This window comes from Eurosta solidaginis, chromosome 1 (assembly GCF_040869045.1).
Source record: "Eurosta solidaginis isolate ZX-2024a chromosome 1, ASM4086904v1, whole genome shotgun sequence".
NCBI classification, from domain to species: Eukaryota; Metazoa; Arthropoda; class Insecta; order Diptera; family Tephritidae; genus Eurosta; species Eurosta solidaginis.
The window spans coordinates 254,682,126-254,707,508 of record NC_090319.1 but is presented as its reverse complement, the minus strand read 5'-3'; the positions used below and the strand labels follow the sequence as shown (position 1 = coordinate 254,707,508).

Here is a 25,383-nt window from a genome sequence, read left to right as displayed (position 1 = left end):
TGTTTTACAAAAACAAAATACATTAATAGTTTATGTTTGTTTGCATTTATGTCGACGCGCCACCACCTTATAATATTCTACCAAGATAAAAATATATTTTTGCAGAGCTGGCAACACTATTCACCACCTTCATTTGTTTAATTGCAACAACGAAAAAAGCGACAATAATACCGACGTGTTTTCCGCGAATAACTTTTAAACGAGATAAAAAAATATAGTTTCTGCTTTCGGATTCTAAATCTTGACGTAAATACGCGTCTTTTGATACCGCTATCGACATGTGCGACCCGAATTTTAAGTGCAGGACTAAAGTTGAAATTTTACTAAATTTGGAAATTAAAAAGCTTATATTTCATAAACTAAGAGCTAATAGTTTCCTAGAGTTGCGGATGATAATTTTGTTGTTTTTGGGACCCCCTCTACCACTATAAATCAGCAAAAGTTTGAAAATCGTGGCACCTTATATAAAATCCAACCCCGGGGAAGATCACACTTGTCTTATCCACAATGGCTTGATAAGCCGCTACCACAACTTTTTAGACAAAAAGATTAATTATAATTAGTATTCCCCAAAAGAATATAAAAACAACTTTGCAGAAAAATAATTTTTTGGGAGAAATTTGTACAAAAATGAAGCAATCAAAATTTATTACTTTCGTAATAAAAGTTAGCACTGGCAAATAGAGCTGCCGAAAAACTGAAGTTATGTTGTTGACATCACCTTTATTATTGCATTATGCGTGGAATCCATTCATCATGCATAAAATTGCGTTAAACTCATTTGATGACCTGATTGAACTCTAGTTTACTTCAATTGGAGTTTGACCTCGTACGGTAAGATTTTGTTGGATATATTCGATATGTGGCGAGAAATGGTTAGCGACAATCAGGTACATGTGGGGCAACTACGTATGTAATGGCAAACAAGTTTACTACGCTGGCATCTTTATTGGTAGATTTTAGTGTACTAAAATTTAGTTTAGAGTGGTAGCGCGAAATGCGAAACGTTTTCGTGCCGCCCATTTCATTCGTGCGCCAGTTGAATAATTTGCCGGGTGTGTTCTTTGGTTGTATTTGGAGTTTCCACAGTGCAAAAACTGCAGTCATTTTCTTAAGACTTTGTTAAAATAAAAATAAATTAAAAAACAAATAAACGAGGTGCTCTGAACATATTTTGAACAGGGTGTGTATGTGTCGCAAATTTGAATAGATAAAAAAAATTGATTAAACAGACAAAATTGTGATTATTATTGTCTTGAGCTAGTGCTAAACGGTAATTTTTTACCTGCTTTGAACTATCGAAAGTAAGAAATTCGGGATTAAACTTCAACGATAAAATGGAGCACGAGGATAATGCGCAATTAGACAATATTTTGCAAGGATCGCAACATTTGATAGGCAATTTGCAGATGGCTAGTGGTGAGAGTACGTGTGCCAATGTGGTAGATGAGATTGGTGGAAAATTCGATGAACACGGAGTGCATGACGAAGAAGAATGGAAGTATATAAAAGAAGGGCAACAAAGCGAAAAGCAGCACCAGCAGGTGAATGCCGATGTAGATTGCAAAGATATGGAAGGCATAGAGGAAGTTGGCAACGGGTATGGATATGATTATGGGTATGGAAATGTCGGCGTTGACAGTATGCTCAAAGTGGACCAACACGAAGTTGATAACGGTGTAGTCACCATCTCAGTCGCAGCTGACGCACACTTTGTGAGTTCTGCAACCGGCAATGAAGAAATTGAAGATATACTAAAAAATGATGGTGATTTTTCAACAACTTCCAATACTACTTCTACAAATGGGGAAGACATTGGCAGGGATGTCTTACAAGTCGAAATGAAAATTGAATTACCTCCACTAAATCAGTTATTGGCTCATCATTCTGAAGATTTATCAATTAAAGGCCTGACTGAAGATGACGACCCAAGTTCACTTGCAACTAACACAACAAATGGAACTAATAGTCTTAGTGAAAATGTTCCCCAACAACAAATTGAACAAATCCAACTCGGTGGTAACTTAATTGAAGATTTTTCTACCGAAGACAAAGAGAATTCTGACCCTTTATTAATATATGATGGATGTAGCATTAACAACGAAACTCCAGACAGGCCTAACGAATTGGACATTGAAGAAATGCACTCACAACTTAACCCCAATGCAATTGAATTTGTTCCCAGTTTCGGCTCCAATCCGACGTCACCCCTAGCGCCCACATGTGATGCACCAAAATTTGTAGTTCAGGAACCGACTTTTAACCATGATGCAGACGAAAATAAACAACCACAACCAACTGCAATACCACACCATCTACTTGGCGACGATGATTTTGTTGCTCAAAGCCCCCGCAAAGGTAGTGGTGAATCTAATTTCGATGGAATTGCTATACCCGACCAAATAATTGATTTCGAACACGAAGCTTCCAAACGTCCGCATGAATTAGAGCAAGAAGATGATTTAATTGTTGTTAGTACTACTCAAAACCCGGAACAAGAACAGCAATTAAATTTTGAGATATATGACAAACAAATTGAAGAAAACGAAAGTACAATGAAGGAAGATTTTAGAGTTTACCGGCACCAATCTCCATCAAGTTTAATCGATCATGGTCCTGAAACTTGTGTTGATTTAGAAGCGGATATTGACATGCAAACAATGGAGACAAACAAAAAGGTGTCACAACAAGGAGAACTTCCTCAAACGGTTATTACCGATTCTGTTGTAGATATGCTGAATACTGTTCAGCCATTACCATTGGATGACGAAGAGATATTGCCGCAAGAGTCAGTTGCTGGAAAAGAATTATTGGACGTAGAAGAAAAGGAAAATATTTCGAACTCTCCATCTACTGAAGAAATGCAAGTGAACGTGCAAAATGAATTACATTCTTCAGCCAAAGATATCCCACAAATACCAATAGACATGGACAACGCGGCATATATGCAAGAGTCCTTCTATATGAAGAATACCTCTTCGGAAATGCGAAACAACATTGAACAAATGACTGGTAAAGAGTTTGAAAATTCCGATATGGGAATCGATGAACCCAATGTTATTACCGACCATGGACTCGACGAGATATCTTTTGAAACTATGCGTGCCGCAGAGCCAAATACCGTTCAAACCGAATTTGAGGAAAGACTTGGCGAAAACGCATTGTTCAACTCAAAATACATGCCCGCCCAAAAAGAAATTGGGAGTGATGTGGTAACACCTTCCCCAATATCAACTGAAGAAAAACATTTGGTTGAGGACACCAAGGAACAAACACCTAAACCTGAATACGAACTTGAGCAGAAAATGGATAGTCTAAAAATTTCTACAAAGGATGAAATCCTCTCGCAGGTTTGTTACATTCATATAATACACACATACTATGTAATTTTTTAATACCCACATGGGCGAGTATATGACTAATTCGGTCTTTGTTGTGTATCTACAAACGCATCAATTTTTTTACAAGTATTTAAGCAATAGCAATATATGTATATGTAGGTTTTCTTTATATGTGAATGGAAGACTTGGCATATGTGTGTTATATACATACATACATATGGCTTGGGCTCGATGTATAACCGCCTAACTCGATATAAGTGGTATTGTTAAATGGAAATTGACCGATATTTAAAACTGATTAGTTAAAAATTATGTTGTTTTTCATTTTTAGGAACACGTACATATGTATATAGACTATTGAATTCAATTTCAAACTTGCATAATACATTTTGGAGCTTAGGCGTTGTGGGTGGTGCTATGATTTTTGATTTAGGTTATTATATGTATGTATGAACAATTCAATGTGTGCATTCCTTGTGTTTTTTTGTGTGTTCTTTCCTTAATACTTATGGCCTGTATGCACCTGATAAATCATTAAATTTGTTGGTATACTGGTACGCGGTGAAATGTAGTTAGTAGTCGGTATTTGACGAAAGTTTTCTACCGAAGAAGAATTTAGTTAAATCGTCCTTCGTATTGTATTCAGTAGGGCAGGCCCCCAACTAAATGCTTCGCTGTCGAAGTTATTTAGCTTATAGTCATTCAAATAATTAGTAGAATTAAGGAATTGATATTTGAGTTTGAACAGAAATGCATATACATATATGTTTGGATAAAAATGCAATGTAAGTGGGCGGTAGATTGGACTGAAAACGAATAAGTTTTGTGTTGTGGAGCCCTTTGCATGCTTCAATGCTATACTTACCCATATACGTGTATGCAACCATTCAGCCTTTATTTAAACATAGACATACCCGGGCCGTACTAAATACTTATAATCTCACCCCTTTCGACTTTGCAATCAAACTCTCTAATTTAGTTTAAAACTAAATAAAAGGTCTTGCATTTACAGATTACTACATGTTTTTAGTTAAACCTTTTTTAACCTACTTACACATATTTTGTTGGCCTCAGACAGGAGGGTGACTAAGTTTAGTGACGTTCTACTTGATGGCAGATCCTGGAATAGCGCATTTTATTTCTACCTATCAGTAACCTATCTTGCTTGGGTCGTAGGAGGTGCAGTTAGCGAAGAAAGTGAGCTTTTAAAATTGTTTTTTTGATTGGACCTAAATTTTTTGGGTGGTGGGCTAAAAACTGCATGAATTTGTTTACTGTTTATATTTTCTGAATCTAAAAATACAGTTTTCTTCTTCAATTTTCCTGGTATAAAAACCAATTATGGGAATTTTTAAAACGAAGTAATTCCAAAGTTATAAGCACTTTTAGGACTTGGCACATTTTCTTCCTATAATTTTTTGGCTTTACATATTTTCTATAAAACATTTTTTCATTTATTTTTATATCGAGCGTAAAATTGCAGGCATGATAAATATGTAGATGTAGATTCCTTATTTCAAATTATCAGCATCGAAAAAGCTTTTGATTGAGACATGTCCGTTCGTCCGTCCGTAAACACGATAACCTGAGCAAAATTTAGCAATTTTATCGAAATTTGGTACTCTGTCTTTTCTCGACCCAAAATAGATTTGTATTGAATATAGGCGACGTCGAACTGTATCACTTTTTCAATATGGAAAATTTCGAGAAGTGAAGTTAGCGTGCAACTTCTCGAAACCAGTTCGAGTTGTAGTTCCTGCAAAGGAAATTGCTGTGAATTTACCACACCGAAGATCCCGGGTTCAAGCACCGGGCAAAGTAATATCGAAAATTTAGAAACACGTTTTTCTAAGCGGGGTCGCCCCTCGGCAGTGATTTGGCAAACACTCCTAGTGTAAAAAAGCATGAAAATCTTCTCAGTGAAAATTCATCTGCCATGCAGATACCGTTCGGAGTCGGCATGAAAATTTAAAAGGTGGATGACGCAAATTGGAAGAGAAGCTCTGCCTAAAATCTACGGAGGTTATCGCGGCTTGCATATATATATTTTTTTTTATTCGTGAAACAAAATAATTTTCCGCGGCCATATTTTAGAATATATTGAGTAGCATGTGAACTTAATGTTAAGTAAGTTTTTGTAAAACACCTTAGAAACCAGTTAGGAAAATAATTCTTGCACATTTTTTTTTTTGCCAAATTGTTGTGCTGGGATGAATTGCCTAATAAATACAATACAATACATGAATGAACAAAAAAAATTTGCTGCTACCATATTTTAGAAAATATCGAGTAGCATGCCGTGAAGTTACCGTGCCACCACCAGAAAAGCACTTAAGAAACCAGTTAGGAAAATCGTTCTTCAACATGCATTATCTGGGTGGTCGGCAGGCATCGGTGCAATTTAGAAACGAAACATCAAACCAAGAAGAATTAAACAAGGGGTGCCACAGGGTGATGTCCTATCACCACTTTTGTTTAATTTCTACATATCTAAGCTACCTTCACCACCAGAAGGAGTCACTATCGTTTCCTACGCCGATGACTCCACAATAATGGCCACAGGCCGAGGCGCACAGATCGATGAGCTCTGCAACAGAATAAACGGCTACCTACCTGATCTCTCCAGTGTTTTCGCCTCGCGAAACCTGGCATTATCACCGACTACATCTTCCGCGGCCTTATTTACAGCATGGGCGTCCCAAATGTCGATCATTTTGAACATCCACGTCGATGGCACTACGCTACCGACTGTCCTACACCCCAAAATCTTGGGTGTGTCGTTTGATCGGGATCTACATTTTGGTGAGCACGCAGCTGCAATTGTTTCGAAAATCCAGAGCTATAATAAAATCCTCAAATCCCTTGCTGGCAGTACTTGGGGAAAAGATAAAGAAACCATCATTACTACATACAAAGTGGGCAGTAGGCCCAGACGGCATAGCCATGCCGATGCTTAAAAGCCTGTTGTTGTTGTTGTTGTTGTTGTAGCAATGCTCGCCCCACCTAATAGCCGCGACCGATCACAAATTGTCATCAATATCCTCTAACGGGAGTCCAAGGAAACTTGCCGTTTCAACAGGGGTGGACCATAAGGAAAGGGGTGTTAGAGGCGTTGGTTCCACATTACAATTGAAGAGATGGTTGGAGTCATGTGGGAACACATTGCAAGCGGGGCATACATTTTGTATGTCGGGGTTGATTCTGGATAGGTAAGAGTTTAACCTGTTACAGTATCCATAACGAAGTTGAGCAAGAGTGACACGCGTTTCCCTGGGGAGTATGCGTTCCTCTTCCGCAAGTTTTGGATAATTTTCGTTAAGCACTGCACTGCCGGGCAATTCCCGGCATAAAGGTCCGACGCCTGTTTATGGAGTTCACCAAGGACCTGCTTGTGTTTTTTCACTTCATACGGCTGTGTTCTCAGCTGCCGTATTTCCTCAAAATGCTTACGGAGATGACTCCTTAAGCCCCTAGGTGCTTAAAAGCCTGGGGAAAGAGGGTTTCAAATATTTAGCGCATGTCTTCAATCTGTCTCTTTCCACCTTTGTCATACATGAGAAATGGAAAATGGCCAAGGTGGTCCCGCTACTAAAGCCTGGGAAACCAGCTAACATTGGTGAGTCGTATCGTCCGATATCTCTCCTATCGCCAGTGGCAAAGACGCCTGAAGCCATTTTGCTCCCTTATTTCCAAGCAAATTTGCAGCTAGCCCCTCATCAGCATGGCTTCATAAAACTCCATAGCACTACCACCGCGCTAAATGCCATTAGCACCCAGATAAATTGCGGTTTAAATCAATACCCCCACCATAGAACAGTACTCGTAGCGCTAGACCTATCAAAAGGTTTCGATACGATCAACCATGGCTCGTTACTGCAGGACCTGGAAGGGTATACCCTTCCCCCATGTCTTAAAAGGTGGACCGCAAATTATCTGGTTGGTCGGCAGGCATCGGTGCAATTTAGAAGCGAAGCATCAAAACCAAGGAGAAATAAACAGGGGGTGCCACAGGGTGGTGTCCTATCCCCACTTTTGTTTAATTTCTACATATCTAAGCTACCTTCACCACCGGAAGTAGTCACAATCGTTTCCTACGCCGATGACTGCACAATAATGGCCACAGGCCCAGGCCCAAAGATCAATGCGCTATGCAATAAAATAAACGGCTACCTGATCTCTCCAGTTTTTTCGCCTCGCGAAACCTGGCATTATCACCGACTAAATCTTTCGCGACCTTATTTACAACATGCACGCCCCAAATGTCGACCATTTTGAACATCCACGTCGATGGCACTACGCTACCGACTGTCCGACACCGCAAAATCTTGGGTGTGACGTTTGATCAGGATCTACATTTTGGTGAGCACGCAGCCGCAATTGTTCCGAGAATTCAGAGCCGTAACAAAATCCTCAAATCCCTCGCTGGCAGTACTTGGGGAAAAGATAAAGAACGCTCATGACTACATACAAAGCAATTAGCCAGCCGATTACGTGCTACGCGTCACCCATATGGTCGCTAAGCCTAAAAATCACCCACTGGAAGACGAACGCATACTCCCCAGGGAAACGCGTGTCACTCTTGCTCAACTTCGTTCTGGATACTGTAACAGGTTAAACTCTTACCTATCCAGAATCAACCCCGACATACAAAATGTATGCCCCGCTTGCAATGTGTCCCCACATGACACCAACCATCTCTTCAATTGTAATGTGGAACCAACGCCTCTAACACCCCTTTCCTTATGGTCCACCCCTGTTGAAACGGCAAGTTTCCTTGGACTCCCGTTAGAGGATATTGATGACAATTTGTGATCGGTCGCGGCTATTAGGTGGGGCGAGCATTGCTACAACAACAACAACAAGTGAAAAACAAAAGCAGGTCCTTGGTGAACTCCATAAACAGGCGTCGGACCTTTATGCCGGGAATTGCCCGGTGAATCCAGTGCTTAACGAAAATTATCCAAAACTTCCGGAAGAGGAACGCATACTCCCCAGGGAAACGCGTGTCACTCTTGCTCAACTTCTTTCTGGATACTGTAACAGGTTAAACTCTTACCTATCCAGAATCAACCCCGACATACAAAATGTATGCCCCGCTTGCAACGTGTCCCCACATGACACCAACCATCTCTTCAATTGTAATGTGGAACCAACGCCTCTAACACCCCTTTCCTTATGGTCCACCCCTGTTGAAACGGCAAGTTTCCTTGGACTCCCGTTAGAGGATATTGATGACAATTTGTGATTGATCGCGGCTATTAGGTGGGGCGAGCATTGCTACAACAACAACAACAACAACACTACATACAAAGCAATTGGCCAGCCGATTACGTGCTACGCGTCACCCATATTGTCGCCAAGCCTAAAAATTACCCACTGGAAGAAGCTACAGGCCTGCCAGAATATTGCTCTCAGAATAGCCACGGGCTGTCTTCTTATGTCCCCAGAACACCATCTACAAAATGAGGCGACAATACTCCCCATCAGGGAGAGAAATGAGTTGCTAACCAAACAGTTCCGGTCCTTGGTGAACTCCACAAACAGGCGTCGGACCTTTATGCCGGGAATTGCCCGGTGAATCCAGTACTCAAAGAAAAGTACCCAAAACTTGCGGAAGAGGAACGCATACTCCCCAGGGAAACGCGTGTCACTCTTGCTCAACTTCGTTCTGGGTACTGTAACAGGTTAAACTCTTATCTATCCAGAATCAATCCCAGGGGGTTAGGGGATCAGAATATACCCGCGGTAGGTATGCCTGTCGTAAGAGGCGACTAAAATACAAAATTCAAGGGGCTTTGTAGTGAAACCCTTCAGGTTGCCAGCGCAATATATAGCTTCTCCAAACCCAATTGTCAACCTCACCTATCCGCGGCGAATCCTGTTTCACTAACAGACGAGGCTCCTCATGGAACTTGGGGTGGGGAGGAGGGAATGGCCTGAAGGTTTAATATGGCCACATAATCGTTCCCGAGATGGTCGGGCTAGCACCTTAATTACGCTGTGGAGCGTACCGGATCTCTATCGGGCAAAGGACCTTCACATCGATAACACTCCCCAAAGCCTTTGGGGAATAACCTTATCGCTACAACAACAACAACAACATACATAATGTATGCCCCGCTTGTAATGTATCCCCACATGACACGAACCATCTCTTTAATTGTAATGTGGAACCAACGCCTCTAACCCCCTTTTCATTATGGTCCACCCCTGTTGAAACAGCAAGTTTTCTTGGACTCCCGTTAGAGGATATCGATGACAATTTGTGATCGGTCGCGGCTGTTAGGTGGGGCGAAGAACTGCTACAACAACAACAACAGATCCGACGCCTGTTTGTGGATTTCACTGAGGATCTGCTTGTGTTTTTTATCTTCATACGGCTGTGTTTTCAGGTGCCGTATTTCCTCATAATGCTTACGGAGATTACTCCTTAAGCCCCTGGGCGGTGTAGGCTCATCAACAGATGTCTGTTCGGATGCCAATGCCCAGGTTTCTGGGTATTCAAGAAACTGCTTGGTTAGCATTTAATTTCTCTCCCTAATGGGGAGTATTCTGGCCTCATTATCTAGATGGTGTCCTGGGTACATAAGAATACAGCCCGTGGCGGTACTGAGGGCTGTTGTTGTTGTTGTTGTTGTAGCAATGCTCGCCCCACCTAATAGCCGCGACCGATCACAAATTGTCATCAATATCCTCTAACGGGAGTCCAAGGAAACTTGCCGTTTCAACAGGGGTGGACCATAAGGAAAGGGGTGTTAGAGGCGTTGGTTCCACATTACAATTAAAGAGATGGTTGGTGTCATGTGGGGACACATTGCAAGCGGGGCATACATTTTGTATGTCGGGGTTGATTCTGGATAGGTAAGAGTTTAACCTGTTACAGTATCCATAACGAAGTTGAGCAAGAGTGACACGCGTTTCCCTGGGGAGTATGCGTTCCTCTTCCGCGAGTTCTGGATATTTTTCTTCAAGTACTGGATTCACCGGGCAATTCCCGACATAAAGGTCCGACGCCTGTCTATGGAGTTCACTAAGGACCTGCTTGTGTTTTTTCGCTTCATACGGCTGGGTTCTCAGGTGCCGTATTTCCTCAAAATGCTTACGGAGATGACTCCTTAGGCCCCTAGGCGGTGCTGGTTCGTCAATCAGATGTCTGTTGGGATGCCCAGGTTTCTGGGTATTCAACAGAAACTGTTTGGTCAGCATCTCATTTCTCTCCCTGATGGGGAGTATTCTCGCCTCATTATGCAGATGGTGTTCTGGGGACATAAGGAGACAGCCCGTTGCGATTCTGAGAGCAGTATTTTGGCAGGCCTGTAGTTTCTTCCAGTGGGTAGTTTTTAGGCTTGGCGACCATATGGGTGACGCGTAGCAAGTAATCGGTTGGCTAATTGCTTTGTATGTGGTCATGAGCGTTTCTTTATCTTTTCCCCAGGTACTGCCAGTAAGGGATTTGAGGATTTTATTACCGCTTCCCAAGGCAGTCGGTTCTATGTACCGGAGCGACTCGGGATTTTTCCCGAGCAAGGACTGTCATTTCAGTGTGACCCCATTTAATTTGTTTCGTCCCTCCCACAAATTGTCATCCTCCCAGCAGCTCCTTGCAGCAGGACTGCTACATATTCTCTTACTCCGGGAAGGTATCGAACCCAATCCGGGTCCGTCTCCTGACCCCGGTCCTGAGAAATGGTTTTGCTGCATTTGCCAGAAAAGAATCTTTTTAGGACGGTCATACTCTGTTCAGTGTGTCTCGTGCAAGGGATGGTTGCATCGGACAGGTTGTTCTGGGCTTGATCCCAAAACCCGACGTCCACGTAACTTTTATAAATCTTTTGTGGCTCCTTGCTGCTCACGCCCAAGGGCGTCCCGTAGTCTACGCCTAAGCTCAGCAAGCCACAACAAGTACCCGCTGATGCTCGCGCCCCACGGCGCCAACAACTCAAACAGCTGATACCACTCATAACTACTACCTTCGTAGTAGAGCTGGTAGCTATGCTGAGCATCAGCCCCTGCCCCCGTCTTCTTCTCCCCCCTCTTTTTTCTGGCAGCAATCGTGCAGGTCAGGGAAACAGACTCTTAGTCCCTGCCTCCGTTTGCACCGTCTGCCAGCACAGAATATATAGGTTTGCGACATCCGCTCAATGCAGCTCCTGCCTTGGGTGGTGCCACTTTCCTAGATGTTCTGGTCTCCGCGACGGCAACCCCTCGACGGGTTTCATCGCGCCATGTTGCCAGGTCGCAAACCCAAATCATCCGGGTACCCCAATGCTTGCCCAAGGGCGCCCAGTCCCAAGGCCACAACAGCAATTGCGTCCTGGCCTTCCACAACCTAGGCGTAGTCACCCCTCACTTACCCCTAGAGTGGCGGCGTCACCCCTCATGCACTTCAGAATTCTGCAGTTCAACTGTAATGGACTAACTGGGAAGATTACGGAGATAGTCGATTTCATGAAGCGGCACAACATCCGCATTGCTGCGATTCAAGAGACTAAACTCACAGCAAGATCTGCATTGCAGACCTGCTCTGGTTATAATGTCCACAGGAAAGACCGCGAGAGCGGAAATGGAGGCGGCCTCGCGTTTATTATACACCACTCTGTGCAATATCATATATTTGATCCTGGCATCGACCGCAGTGACAATGTCTTAGAACGTCAAGGCCTATCTGTCCGGTCAGGCGATGCAAATCTAGAAATCATCAACATCTACATCCCCCCTGTCACCTGTTGCCCCAGTGGATACCGCCCTAATATCGAGGCCTTACTCACTGGCAACAATCGCATTATCTTAGGCGGTTTCAATGCCCATCACGACCTATGGCATTCAAACTTGCGGGCGGACAGTAGGGGTGAGATGTTGGCGGATCAAATAGACGAAACGACGTTCTGCACAATAAACGGAGATGCCCCCACACGTATGGTAGGAAGCTGTCACAGCTCGCCAGATATCTCAATCGTGAGCGCAGAAATCGTAAACTGCGTCAACTGGCAGCCGATGGTAACATTGGCCTCCGACCACCTGCCCATACTTATTTCGTTCGAGCGTACCGCCGACTTCATCGTCACCGAAAAACGCACTTTCATAAACTTCAAAAAAGGAAAGTGGTAAGAATATAAATCTGCAACAGACAGCAGCTTTGCTGCCCTCCCTATCCCGACTGATGCCCGCCAAGGGGAGCGTGCCTTCCGTAAGGTCATTGAATCCGCCTCGGCACATTTCATTCCCGCCGGGAGAATTCCCGCAATCCGGCCCCACTTCCCGGCGGAGGCCGCGAGCTTAGCGAGGGAACGCGACCTTATAAGACAGCTTGATCCAGGCGACCCCCAAATAAGAGATATAAACCAACGCATCAGATTGCTTGTGGACGAACACAAGAGGGCGAAATGGGAAGAGCACCTAAGAGCTTGTAACCTCTCTACCGGTGTAGGTAAACTTTGGTCCACCGTAAAGTCCCTATCGAATCCGACTAAGCACAAAGACAAAGTTTCCATCGCCTTTGGCGATAAGGTGCTGTCGGATGCGAAAAAATGCGCGAGCGCTTTCTGCCGACAATATATAATGCATCATACGGTCGACAAAGATAGACGGAGAGCCAATAGACGCGCACATAAACACAAACTCAGCGCGTCACCAATTACCATCACCGCTAGAGAGGTTGAGGACGCCATTGGTCGCGCTAAACCATCCAAAGCAGTGGGCCCAGACGGCATAGACATGCCGATGCCTAAAAACCTAGGGAAAGAGGGTTTCAAATATTTGGCGCATGTCTTCAACCTGTCTCTTTCCACCTTTGTCATACCCGAGAAATGGAAAATGGCCAAGGTGGTCCCGCTACTAAAGCCTGGGAAACCAGCTAACGTAGGTGAGTCATATCGTCCGATATCTCTCCTATCGCCAGTGGCAAAGACGCTTGAAGCCATTTTGCTCCCTTATTTCCAAGCACATTTGCAGCTAGCCCCTCATCAGCATGGCTTCAGAAAACTCCATAGCACTACCTCCGCGCTAAATGTCATTAGCACCCAGATAAATTGCGGTTTGAATCAATATCCCCACCATAGAACAGTACTCGTAGCATTAGACCTATCAAAAGCGTTTGATACGGTCAACCATGGCTCGTTACTGCAAGACCTGGAAGGGTCTACCCTTCCCCCATGTCTTAAAGGTGGACCGCAAAATATCTGGGTGGTCGGCAGGCATCGGTGCAATTCAGAAACGAAACATCAAAACAAAGGAGAATTAAACAAGGGGTGCCACAGGGTGGTGTCCTATCCCCGCTCTTGTTTAATTTCTACATATCTAAGCTACCTTCACCACCGGAAGGAGTCACAATCGTTTCCTACGCCGATGACTGCACAATAATGGCCACAGGCCCAGGCCCAAAGATCGATGAGCTATGCAATAAAATAAACGGCTATCTCCCTGATCTCTCCAGTTTTTTCGCCTCGCGAAACCTGTCATTGTCACCGACTAAATCTTCCGCGACCTTATTTACAACATGGACGCCCCAAATGTCGACCATATTGAACATCCACGTCGATGGCACTACGCTACCGACTGTCCTGCACCCCAAAATCTTGGGTGTGACGTTTGATCAGGATCTACATTTTGGTGCGCACGCAACCGCAATTGTTCCAAGAATTCAGAGCCGTAATAAAATCCTCAAATCCCTTGCTGGCAGTACCTGGGGAAAAGATAAAGAAACGCTCTTGACCACATACAAAGCAATTAGCCAGCCGTTTACGTGCTACGCGTCACCCATATGGTCGCCAAGCCTAAAAACCACCCACTGGAAGAAACTACAGGCCTGCCAAAATACTGCTCTCAGAATCGCCACGGGCTGTCTTCTTATGTCCCCAGAACATCATCTGCATAATGAGGCGAGAATACTCCCCATCAGGGAGAGAAATGAGATGCTGACGAAACAGTTTCTGTTGAATACCCAGAAACCTGGGCATCCCAACAGACATCTGATTGACGAACCAGCACCGCCTAGGGGCCTAAGGAGTCATCTCCGTAAGCATTTTGAGGAAATACGGCACCTGAGAACCCAGCCGTATGAAGCGGAAAAACACAAGCAGGTCCTTGGTGAACTCCATAGACAGGCGTCGGACCTTTATGTCGGGAATTGTCCGGCGAAGCCAGTACTTGAAGAAAAATATCCAGAACTCGCAGAAGAGGAACGCATACTCCCCAGGGAAACGCGTGTCACTCTTGCTCAACTTCGTTCTGGATACTGTAACAGGTTGAACTCTTACCTATCCAGAATCAACCCCGACATACAAAATGTATGCCCTGCTTGCAATGTGTCCCCACATGACACCAACCATCTCTTTAATTGTAATGTGGAACCAACGCCTCTAACACCCCTTTCCTTATGGTCCACCCCTGTTGAAACGGCAAGTTTCCTTGGACTCCCGTTAGAGGATATTGATGACAATTTGTGATCGGTCGCGGCTATTAGGTGGGGTGAGCATTGCTACAACAACAACAACAACAACAGGATTTTATTACGGCTCTGAATTCTCGGAACAATTGCGGTTGCGTGCGCACCAAAATGTAGATCCTGATCAAACGTCACACCAAAGATTTTGGGGTGTAGGACAGTCGGTAGCGTAGTGCCATCGACGTGGATGTTCAATATGGTCGACATTTGGGGCGTCCATGTTGTAAATAAGGTCGCGGAAGATTTAGTCGGTGACAATGCCAGGTTTCGCGAGGCGAAAAAACTGGAGAGATCAGGGAGATAGCCGTTTATTTTATTGCATAGCTTATCGATCTCTGAGCCTGGGCCTGTGGCCATTATTGTGCAGTCATCGGCGTAGGAAACGATTGTGACTCCTTCCGGTGGTGAAGGTAGCTTAGATATGTAGAAATTAAACAAAAGTGGGGATAGGACACCACCCTGTGGCACACCTTGTTTAATTCTCCTTGGTTTTTATGTTTCGTTTCTGAATTGCACCGATGCCTGCCGACCACCCAGATAATTTGCGGTCCACCTTTTAAGACATGGGGGAAGGGTAGGCCCTTCCAGGTCTTGCAGTAATGAGCCATGGTTGACCGTATCAAAGGCTTTTGATAGGTCTAGCGCTACGAGTACTGTTCTATGGTGGGGGTATTGATTCAAACCGCAATTTATCTGGGTGCTAATGACATTTAGCGCGGAGGTAGTGCTATAGAGATTTCTCAAGCCATGCTGATGAGGTGCTAGCTGCAAATGTGCTTGGAAATAAGGGAGCAAAATGGCTTCAAGCGTCTTTGCCACTGGCGATAGGAGAGATATCGGACGATATGACTCCCCTACGTTAGCTGGTTTCCCAGGCTTTAGCAGCGGGACCACCTTGGCCATTTTCCATTTCTCGGGTATGGCAAAGGTGGAGAGGGACAGGTTGAAGACATGCGCTAAATATTTGAAACCCTCTTTCCCTAGGTTTTTAAGCATCGGCATGGCTATGCCGTCTGGGCCCACTGCTTTGGATGGTTTAGCGCGACCAATGGCGTCCTCAACCTCTCTAGCGGTGATGGTGATTGGTGACGCGCTGAATTTGTGTTTATGTGCGTGTCTATTGGCTCTCCGTCTATCTTTGTCGACCGTAGGATGCATTATATATTGTCGGCAGAAAGCGCTCGCGCATTTTTCCGCATCCGACAGCACCTTATCGCCAAAGGCGATGGAAACTTTGTCTTTGTGCTTAGTCGGATTCGACAGGGACTTTACGGTGGACCAAAGTTTACCTACACCGGTAGAGAGGTTACAACCTCTTAGGTGCTCTTCCCATTTCGCCCGCTTGTGTTCGTCCACAAGCAATCTGATGCGTTGGTTTATATCCCTCATTTGGGGGTCGCCTGGATCAAGCTGTCTTATAAGGTCGCGTTCCCTCGCTAAGCTCGCGGCCTCCGCCGGGAAGTGGGGCCGGATTTCGGGAATTCTCCCGGCGGGAATGAAATGTGCCGAGGCGGATTCAATGACGCTCCCCTTGGCGGGCATCAGTCGGGATACGGAGGGCAGCAAAGCTGCTGTCTGTTGCAGATTCTTCCCACTTTCCTTTTTTGAAGTTTATGAAAGTGCGTTTTTCGGTGACGATGAAGTCGGCGGTACGCTCGAACGAAATAAGTATGGGCAGGTGGTCGGATGCCAATGTTACCATCGGCTGCCAGTTGACGCAGTTTACGAGTTCTGCGCTCACGATATGATATACGATTGAGATATCTGGCGAGCTATGACAGCTTCCTACCATACGTGTGGGGGCGTCTCCGTTTATTGTGCAGAACGTCGTTTCTTCTATTTGATCCGCCAACATCTCACCCCTACTGTCTGCCCGCAAGTTTGAATGCCATAGGTCGCATCCCCTGACCGGACAGATAGGCCTTGACGTTCTAAGACATTGTCCCTGCGGTCGATGCCAGGATCAAATATATGATATTGCACAGAGTGGTGTATAATAAACGCGAGGCCGCCTCCATTTCCGCTCTCGCGGTCCTTCCTGTGGACATTATACCCAGAGCAGGTCTGCAATGCAGATCTTGCTGTGAGTTTAGTCTCTTGAATCGCAGCAATGCGGATGTTGTGCCGCTTCATGAAATCGACTATCTCCGTAATCTTCCCAGTTAGTCCATTACAGTTTAACTGCAGAATTCTGAAGTACATGAGGGGTGACGCCGCCACTCTAGGGGTAAGTGACGGGTGATTACGCCTAGGTTGTGGAAGGCCAGGACGCAATTGCTGTTGTGGCCTTGGGACTGGGCGCCCTTGGGCAAGCATTGGGGTACCCGGATGATTTGGGTTAGCGACCTGGCAACATGGCGCGATGAAACCCGTCGAGGGGTTGCCGTTGCGGAGACCAGAACATCTAGGAAAGTGGCACCACCCAAGGCAGGAGCTGCATTGAGCGGATGTCGCAAACCTATATATTCTGTGCTGGCAGACGGTGCAAACGGAGGTAGGGACTAAGAGTCTGTTTCCCTGACCTGCACGATTGTTGCCAGAAAAGAGGGGGGAGAAGAAGACGGGGGCAGGGGCTGATGCTCAGCATTGCTACCAGCTCTACTACGAAGGTAGTTGTTGTTGTTGTTGTTGTAGCAATGCTCGCCCCACCTAATAGCCGCGACCGATCACAAATTGTCATCAATATCCTCTAACGGGAGTCCAAGGAAACTTGCCGTTTCAACAGGGGTGGTACGAAGGTAGTAGTTATGAGTGGTATCAGCTGTTTGAGTTGTTGGCGCCGTGGGGCGCGAGCAGCAGCGGGTACTTGTGGCTTGCTGAGCAGCGAAGCTGCTGGAAGGTAGTGGAGGGGCGCTTAGGCGTAGACTACGGGACGCCCTTGGGCGTGAGCAGCAAGGAGCCACAAAAGATTTATAAAAGTTACGTGGACGTCGGGTTTTGGGATCAAGCCCAGAACAACCTGTCCGATGCAACCATCCCTTGCACGAGACAAACTGAACAGAGTATGACCGTCCTAAAAAGATTCTTTTCTGGCAAATGCAGCAAAACCATTTCTCATGACCGGGGTCAGGAGACGGACCCGGATTGGGTTCGATACCTTCCCGGAGTAAGAGAATATGTAGCAGTCCTGCTGCAAGGAGCTGCTGGGAGGATGACAATTTGTGGGAGGGACGAAACAAATTAAATGGGGTCACACTGAAATGACAGTCCTTGGTCGGGAAAAATCCCGAGTCGCTCCGGTACATAGAACCGACTGCCTTGGGAAATACTGAGGGCTGTATTTTGGCAGGTCTGTAGCTTCTTCCAGTGAGTAGTCTTTAGGCTTGGCGACCATATCGGGGACGCATAGCATGCACTTGGCTTGCCAATTGCTTTGCAAGTGGTAATGAGCGTTTCATTATCTTTACCCCAAGTAGTGCCAGCAAGTGATTTGAGGATTTTAATGCCGCTCGAGGGTTTTCAGTACAATTGCGGCTGCATGTTCACCAAAATGTAGATCCTGATCAAACGTCACACCCAAGATTTTGGGGTGTAAGACAGTCGGTAGCGTAGTGCCATTGACGTGGATGTTCAAAAGGGTCGACATTTGAAGTTGCCCAAGCTTCTTGTCTTAAAATTATGAAATTCGATGCTGTTCTCTGCTCTTTCTAAAGGATTTTACCTATCGCACTCTGTTTAGGGGGATACTGAAGTTGTTATATGCATGATATGAGAATGATGATTTATCAAGAACCCTCCTCAAGCCATACAAGTGGTTATATCATGCCGGTACCAAATGCGATATTAAGCATACTACTTGATATTAGACCTACATATGTAGGACACTGTTTGCGTACCATAACTGCGGCTCTAGCCCTGCATTACGATTTCGCGAAGTAAGCGCCGAATCCATGCGCTCGGAGGCCACAAAGATACCTTCAAAACAAGCGCCATGTCTCCAGGATCAGCGCCTCGTTTTTGTAGTATTTGAAGAATTCATCGTGGACATTTTTTTATCACATTTTTCGAAAAAATGACAAACTTTTTAATAGAAATACATAATACAAACTTACATAACTGCATTTGTGGAAGTTTACTTAACTGCTTTGTCATTTTAAAACCAAAGTGGGTTTATTGACGCGAAAGTGTATGATATAAACTTTGGTTCATTGAATTGGGTCATATTTTTATCAGACTTCCTATAGGAACATAATGATATTCTGCCTCTTTCTATCTTTATACGCCTGTGAACACTGAATATGGCTTTACTTGTGTTTTATTTTTCAAGTGCGCTCGCACAATTGGATACACATATATAAGTTGGGACACAACCCAATAAACATTAAGGAGTGTTGTTCCGATACAACCTTGTACTCGATACCTCAGTAAAACTTATGAAAAGTAATCCTTTACATATTAAAGCAAACCTGCAATTGTCTCATAACCATGGGCACCTGTGTGGTAGTAGCGTGCTCCCCCTACCACACCGAGGGTCCTGGGTTCAACTCCCGGGCAAAGTAACATCAAAATTTAGGAAAAAATATTTTCAATAGCCCTCGGAAGTGATTTGGCAAACACTCGTGAGTGTATTTCTGTCATGAAAAGCTTCTCTGTTCATCGTTCAGAGTTGGCATAACAATTTGGGTCGAGACGGGCAACTTAAAAGGAGCACGACGCAAATTGGAAGAGAAGCTCGGGCTTAAATCTCCCTGGCGGTAAATCATGCCAAGTTGTTTTTTTTTTGTGAGATTTATAGTGTATGTGCATATTTCATTTACTAATAGCTCTTGAATGGTTAAAGTATGTAAGGTTCTGGATTCTAAATCCATAATAGGCGTTACCATAAAAACTTGGCCTGTCACACCGTATGCCCTGGGTTCGCATCTCGGGCAAAGCAACATTAAAATTTTGGAAATAGGTTTTTCAATTACAAGAAAATTTGTTTAGCGGGGTCGTCCCTCGGCAGTGTTTGGCAAGCGCTCCGAGTGTATTTATGACATGGAAAGCTCTCAGTGAAAACTCATCTGTCTTGCAGATGCCGTTCGGAGTCGGCATAAAACATGTCGATCCCGTCCGGCCAATTTGTAGGGAAAATCAAGAGGAGCACGACGCAAATTGGAAGAGAAGCTCGGCTTTAGATCTCTTCGGAGGATATCGCGCCTTACATTTATTTTATTTTTTTTAGTTTTAAGAGCACCCAATAAAGTGCACAATTACCCCACATTTTCAACTTTGATTTTTAATTTCATGTGAGCTTGTTTTATTTTGCAAAAATTGTTCTTTCGCAAGTTGAGAAACAGATAGTTCTCAACATATACTCAATTATGATTCTCTAATTGTAGTCGAATGTAAGACTCCAGCAGGGCAGTAACTGAATTTTAATTGTTAACGCCATTTTTTATTTCTGCACAATAAATACCTCTTAATTTTAGTGTTGCTATCTTCGAAAAATTTGTTTTATCATCCTCACCTAACTCGATATATAATATCTGATATAAACTGGAGAACTATGTTTGATATAGATTTGGGCACTATAAGTTTCTGGCGAAAAATTGGAGACTGCTGTTAGATATCTACTTAAGAACTATACATTGGTAGAATGTTGGAGAAATATTTATCGATGTTTGTTGGGAATATTGTCGATAATAATGTATGTTGCAACGCTTTCTGATTTTCAAGATCTGGGTATACCATTAGGTTAGGTTAGGTTAGGTTTCAAGGGCTGAGCTGGACACTATGGACAGCTCACTACTTAGGCCACCAGTGGGCCCATTGTAATACCCTATACGGTCTCAAAGAGGACCCTTACCCTGCCTAAAGCGGGTCTAACCACCTTGTGGAAATTATAAATTTTGCTAGAGCCTTTACTTCATAGCTAGAGACCTCAGCGAGGTCATGTAGAAAAGGTTTACCAAGGATGGCCAACCTACGCCTACTAAGCGCTGGACAATGACAGAGAAGGTGCTGGACACTCTCTTCCTCTTCTGTACATCTGCAGCTGCGACAATAGTCGAAGGTCGTTACCCCCATTCTAGCACCATGCGTGCCTATTAAGCTATGCCCTGTTAGAACCCTTATCAGGGACGATAGAACTGATTTGTTCAAAATCAGAAGCGCATTTTGCGCCCCTTGTCATATGAGGGCCACGTTTGCCTGGATATCTCACACGATGATGTGGCTGACCATAGTTCATTTGCGATTCTTATAGTGCTTGTGTTCACACCAAGCCTGAAAGTGGCCATGGGTATGCCTACCGAATCATTTCCAGGAAGGATATGGTCGGTGGTGCCTCTTCTGGCCAGCTCGTCTGCTCTGCAATTGCCTTCAATATCGCTGTGCCCAGGTACCCATATAAGGCTGGTACTGAAGTGCTGAGCCATCTCGTTAAGAGATCTGCGGCATTCAGTGACCGACTTTGCGTTGTCGACGAATGAGTCCAGGGCCTTTAATGCGGCCTGGCTGTCTGAGAAAACAAACACCCGTTTACCATCCTTAGGCATAGACCCTAGATGGTTCACAGCCCTGTGTATTGCCAGCATTTCCGCTTGGTAAACACTACAGTGATCTGGTAGGCGAAAAGAGAACTCTAGAAAAGAGAACTCGTCCCCAGCGGGTTAGAGGGTCAGAATATACCCGCGGTAGGTATGCCTGTCTTAAGAGGCGACTAAAGTACCAGATTCAAGGGGTTGTGTAGTGCAACTTTTCAGGTTGCCAGCGCAATATATAGCTTCTCCAAACCCCATTGTCAGCCTCACCTATCTGCGGCGAATCCTGTTTCACTAACAGACGAGGCTCTGGCGACCCCAAGCTCCTCATGGAAGTTGGGGGTGTGGAAGGAGGGATGGCCTGAAGGTTTAACGTGGTCATATAAATCGTTCCCAAGATGGTCGGGCTAGCACCTTAATGGTGCTGTGTTACCGGAGAGTACCGGATCTGTATCCGGCAAAGGACCATCACATCGATAACACTCCCCAAAGCCTTCGGGGAGCAACCTTATCGCTACAACAACAACATCCGGCGAAAAGAGGCCTGCTCCCATCTTCCCGTCAAGCTTAGAACCATCCGTGAATATGTTGATGGCACCCGGTACCGTATGTTGTCTGGTACTCCAGTCCTGTCGCGATGGTATATATGTATATACTATAGTTTTTAACGAAGACGTTCTTTGGCGTGCAGTAGTCAGTGCGCACCGGTATTGGGACTGGGGCATTCGTGCCCAGGATTGTTGCGTGCCCACTAGATCCATTTGACCAGAGACATGTTTCCCTTATGCGTAGAGCGGCGATGACCGCTATTTCCTTCGCCACCAGGTCAAGAGGTGGAAGGTATAGCATTGTGTTGAGTGCTTCAGATGGAGTGGAGCCGAGAGACCCGGTGATGCAGAGCTCCGAACTCCGTTGCTCCTTTTGAAGCGTTTTAAGATAGGTAGTTTTAGCTAGTGCAGGCCACCAGACCAAGGCACCATAAAGAAGAATCGGGCGCACAATGGCTGTATAAATCCAGTATGTCACCTTGGGGGGGAATCCCTAGGAGGTGCCAATTGCCCTCTTGCAGGTGAACAGCGCTGCTGCTGCCTTCTTGCATCGCTCCACTATATGGTCAGTCCATAATAGTATAACCGCACTGCGTTACCCGCCTTTACGCAACAAAACACACACCTGCGTGCAAGTGGCATCGCCGTCAGCTGTTGCTGAACAGCAATGCCGTGCAATTGGCAGTGGCAATGGCATTCAGGGAGATGAAAAATGGCAACGCAGCGTAGGTACATATTTTTAGAGTTGAAATAATAACCGGTAAATGAGACACACGAAAATTAAAGTGAAAAATAAGTGACTAGAGAAATTAAATTAAAGTTAAAACTAGACACTAAGAAGAAACTAAAACGTGTACAAAACAAACTATTGTAAATAAAATCAATTAAATTTAAAACATTAAAATAAACATTTATTTAAAAAAAGGAAACCAACGAAACGTAAGTGTGTGTGTGCAGAACATTTTCGGTGTCTAAGATGGACACCTTTTATGGCGACCGTGGGCCGAAGGCCTGCAAATGCGGTGAGTGGCCTTTCAAGCCTCCCAACAGGCACTAACTAAAGTGAAAGGAAAAATCTACATAAAATTTAATAATTTAAAATCTTCAAAACTTAAAATGCTAAAAACTTTAAATCTTAAAAATTTAAAATCGTAGCTTAAAATTCAAAAATTTAATTAAAAATAAATTAAACAAATACAGGTTTTTTCCTAAAGAATTAAAATTTAATTCACACAAAATTTAAAAATCTACAAAACAAAAAAAAAACACAAAAAAAAAAAAAACATTAAAAAAAAATATATAAAAATTTCAAAAACCCTACAAAAAAAAAAAAAATTAATACCATTAAAAAATCTACAAAAAAATTACAAAATTTATAAACCATTACAAAAAAAATATATAAAAATGCAAAACTCTTACAAAAAAAATTAAAAACGAAAAACTACACAAAAAATGTTCGTTAAAAACTATAAAAACACTTACAAAAATATATAAAACTTTCAAAAAAAAAAAAAATACAAAAGTTACAAAAAATGCATACATATGAAAATCATGGTTTGGGGCTGTACCAAAAGCCCAATACGCAAAATAACGGAGCATCAGACCATATTTCAATTGTACGCAAACACGCCACGACAAGTATAACGGCGTAAATATAACCACCAAACTACAAGTATAACATGATACATAAAACAACAAGTATGCTAACCAACGGCTTATAAAGCGGCAGAAGAAACCCAGCAGCAGAGGCAAACCCTAGGAGCAGCAGCTGAATTCGGTCAGCAATTCGGAAGCGGAGCAGCGTTAATAGCAGCAGCATAAAGCAGTATCATTCGGCAAAAATATGTATGTATGTATAACTTTTTGGAATTTGTAACTTTAAATTTCAAAATTTTGATGAAATACACCTATATCGAATTTATTAAACTTGTATCACTAAAATTTCACATTTTCTACTTGCGATCATTCAAAATAATCATTTCAAATTGCATACATATTTCAGTAACTGCCATATTAACTATTATAAAATTTTCGACTTTTTCTCCTTTTATAAATAAACTACAACAAATATATTAAATATTCTTGTGAATATGAATAAAATATTGCTAAATAGATAGAACATTTGAGGAGCTTCAAATCAAGCGCATAAGTGTACATAGAAATATTTTTTTCGGAATTTTGACATAATCTTATTCTCATGCGAATATCTAATTTTGAGAATTGTGAGACTAGCCTACCTAAAATGGTCAGCAAACATTGTATTTTTCACCAGATCAATACTTTTTGCAAATTTTTTTTTCTAATTTCACAAATTTTTTTTTTTGTCGATTGCATTTATCGTGTTTTGATATGAAGCCCCTGATATATAAATCAGAGGTGCAAAATTTAATTTTTGAGTAATCTTACATACTTACAAATATGGGATTTTTTTGGACATACACAAAATAAAACCGTAAACAAACATACATAATTTTTTTTTTTGCGTAAACGGTGGTTCCCTAATTAACCAAAAAGATTTTTTTGCGTAAACGGTGGTTCCGTACAAAACCAATAACATTTTTTTAATCCCGGTGCGTCCGAGGACATTCATATTACACATTTGAAAAGATGCGGTGCGCCCGTATCTATAAAAATAAAACCATACAATTTTAATAAAAACGGTGCGTCCGTAATAGCACAAAGACATTGAGATCTTTTTAATAAAGCGGTGCGTCCGTTATCAACAGCCAAGTCCTTTTACCAAAATAAAATATTTTCCTTTGAAATCAATTTAAATTAAATTACTTCAATATACATTCAATTTATCATTAAGTATTCAGTCTTTCATTAAATTGCCGGATAATTCTTTCAATTCCACATCAACATTCAATTCAATTTCAATTTCTGTTAAATTTTCGTAAGCAATTTCTACAAATTTGACTTTAATCAGGTTAAATATTTATCCTTTGCTTCCTACTACATATGTTTCTTAGAAACCAAAAGGTGGCTCCCAGAATTTCAGAACAAGACTCATATTCCGAAAATTCCAAAACTTCAGATTCCAATTCCAAAAATTTTAATCCGAAGGTCCGATTCCGAAAATCTTGATTTTAAAAGCCCATTTTCCGAAGGCTCAACCACATACTCGCCCATTACAAAACCTTGTTGTTAGACTTTCTTTGTCCGGAGAGTTTCACGGATTTGAGGAATTGCCCGAAACAAATATTTCAAATTCTCCTAATTCCGATACAAATATGGCGACTCCTGAAGAAAAAAGGACGTTTATCGGCATATGTGCTGGTATTATGCGTGAAAATTATAGCGGTGAGCCCCTAGGTCTCGAATCTTTCATTACTAAAATTGAGTTAATCGAACAATTTGTCGACGAAAATTTAACTGGCATTTGTATTTCATATATTAAATCCAAACTCGATGGTAAAGCTCGAGAAGCGATACCAACTCAAGTACTTTCAGTTAACGATATAAAAATAGCACTACGTAACCGTATAAACCCGACAACTCCAAAGTTGTGGCCGGAAAAATTGCAGCTTTGCAAGTTAATAATAATAATTACACCGATTTTGCAAAACGCGTCGAGGAATTGTCTG

The 25,383-nt window shown here is 43.2% G+C and overlaps 1 protein-coding gene across 1 annotated transcript in view; it reads left to right on the top strand.

Moving 5' to 3' along the window:
- Positions 1-1,028: 1,028 nt before the first annotated feature.
- The window catches only part of Map205 (Microtubule-associated protein 205), a 152,492-nt gene continuing 128,137 nt past the window's right edge, over positions 1,029-25,383 (top strand). The window contains exon 1 of the mRNA XM_067760388.1: positions 1,029-3,350. Within this exon, the coding sequence (XP_067616489.1) occupies positions 1,338-3,350 (2,013 nt within the window). The 5' untranslated portion in view covers positions 1,029-1,337. The remainder of the gene's footprint in view (positions 3,351-25,383) is intronic.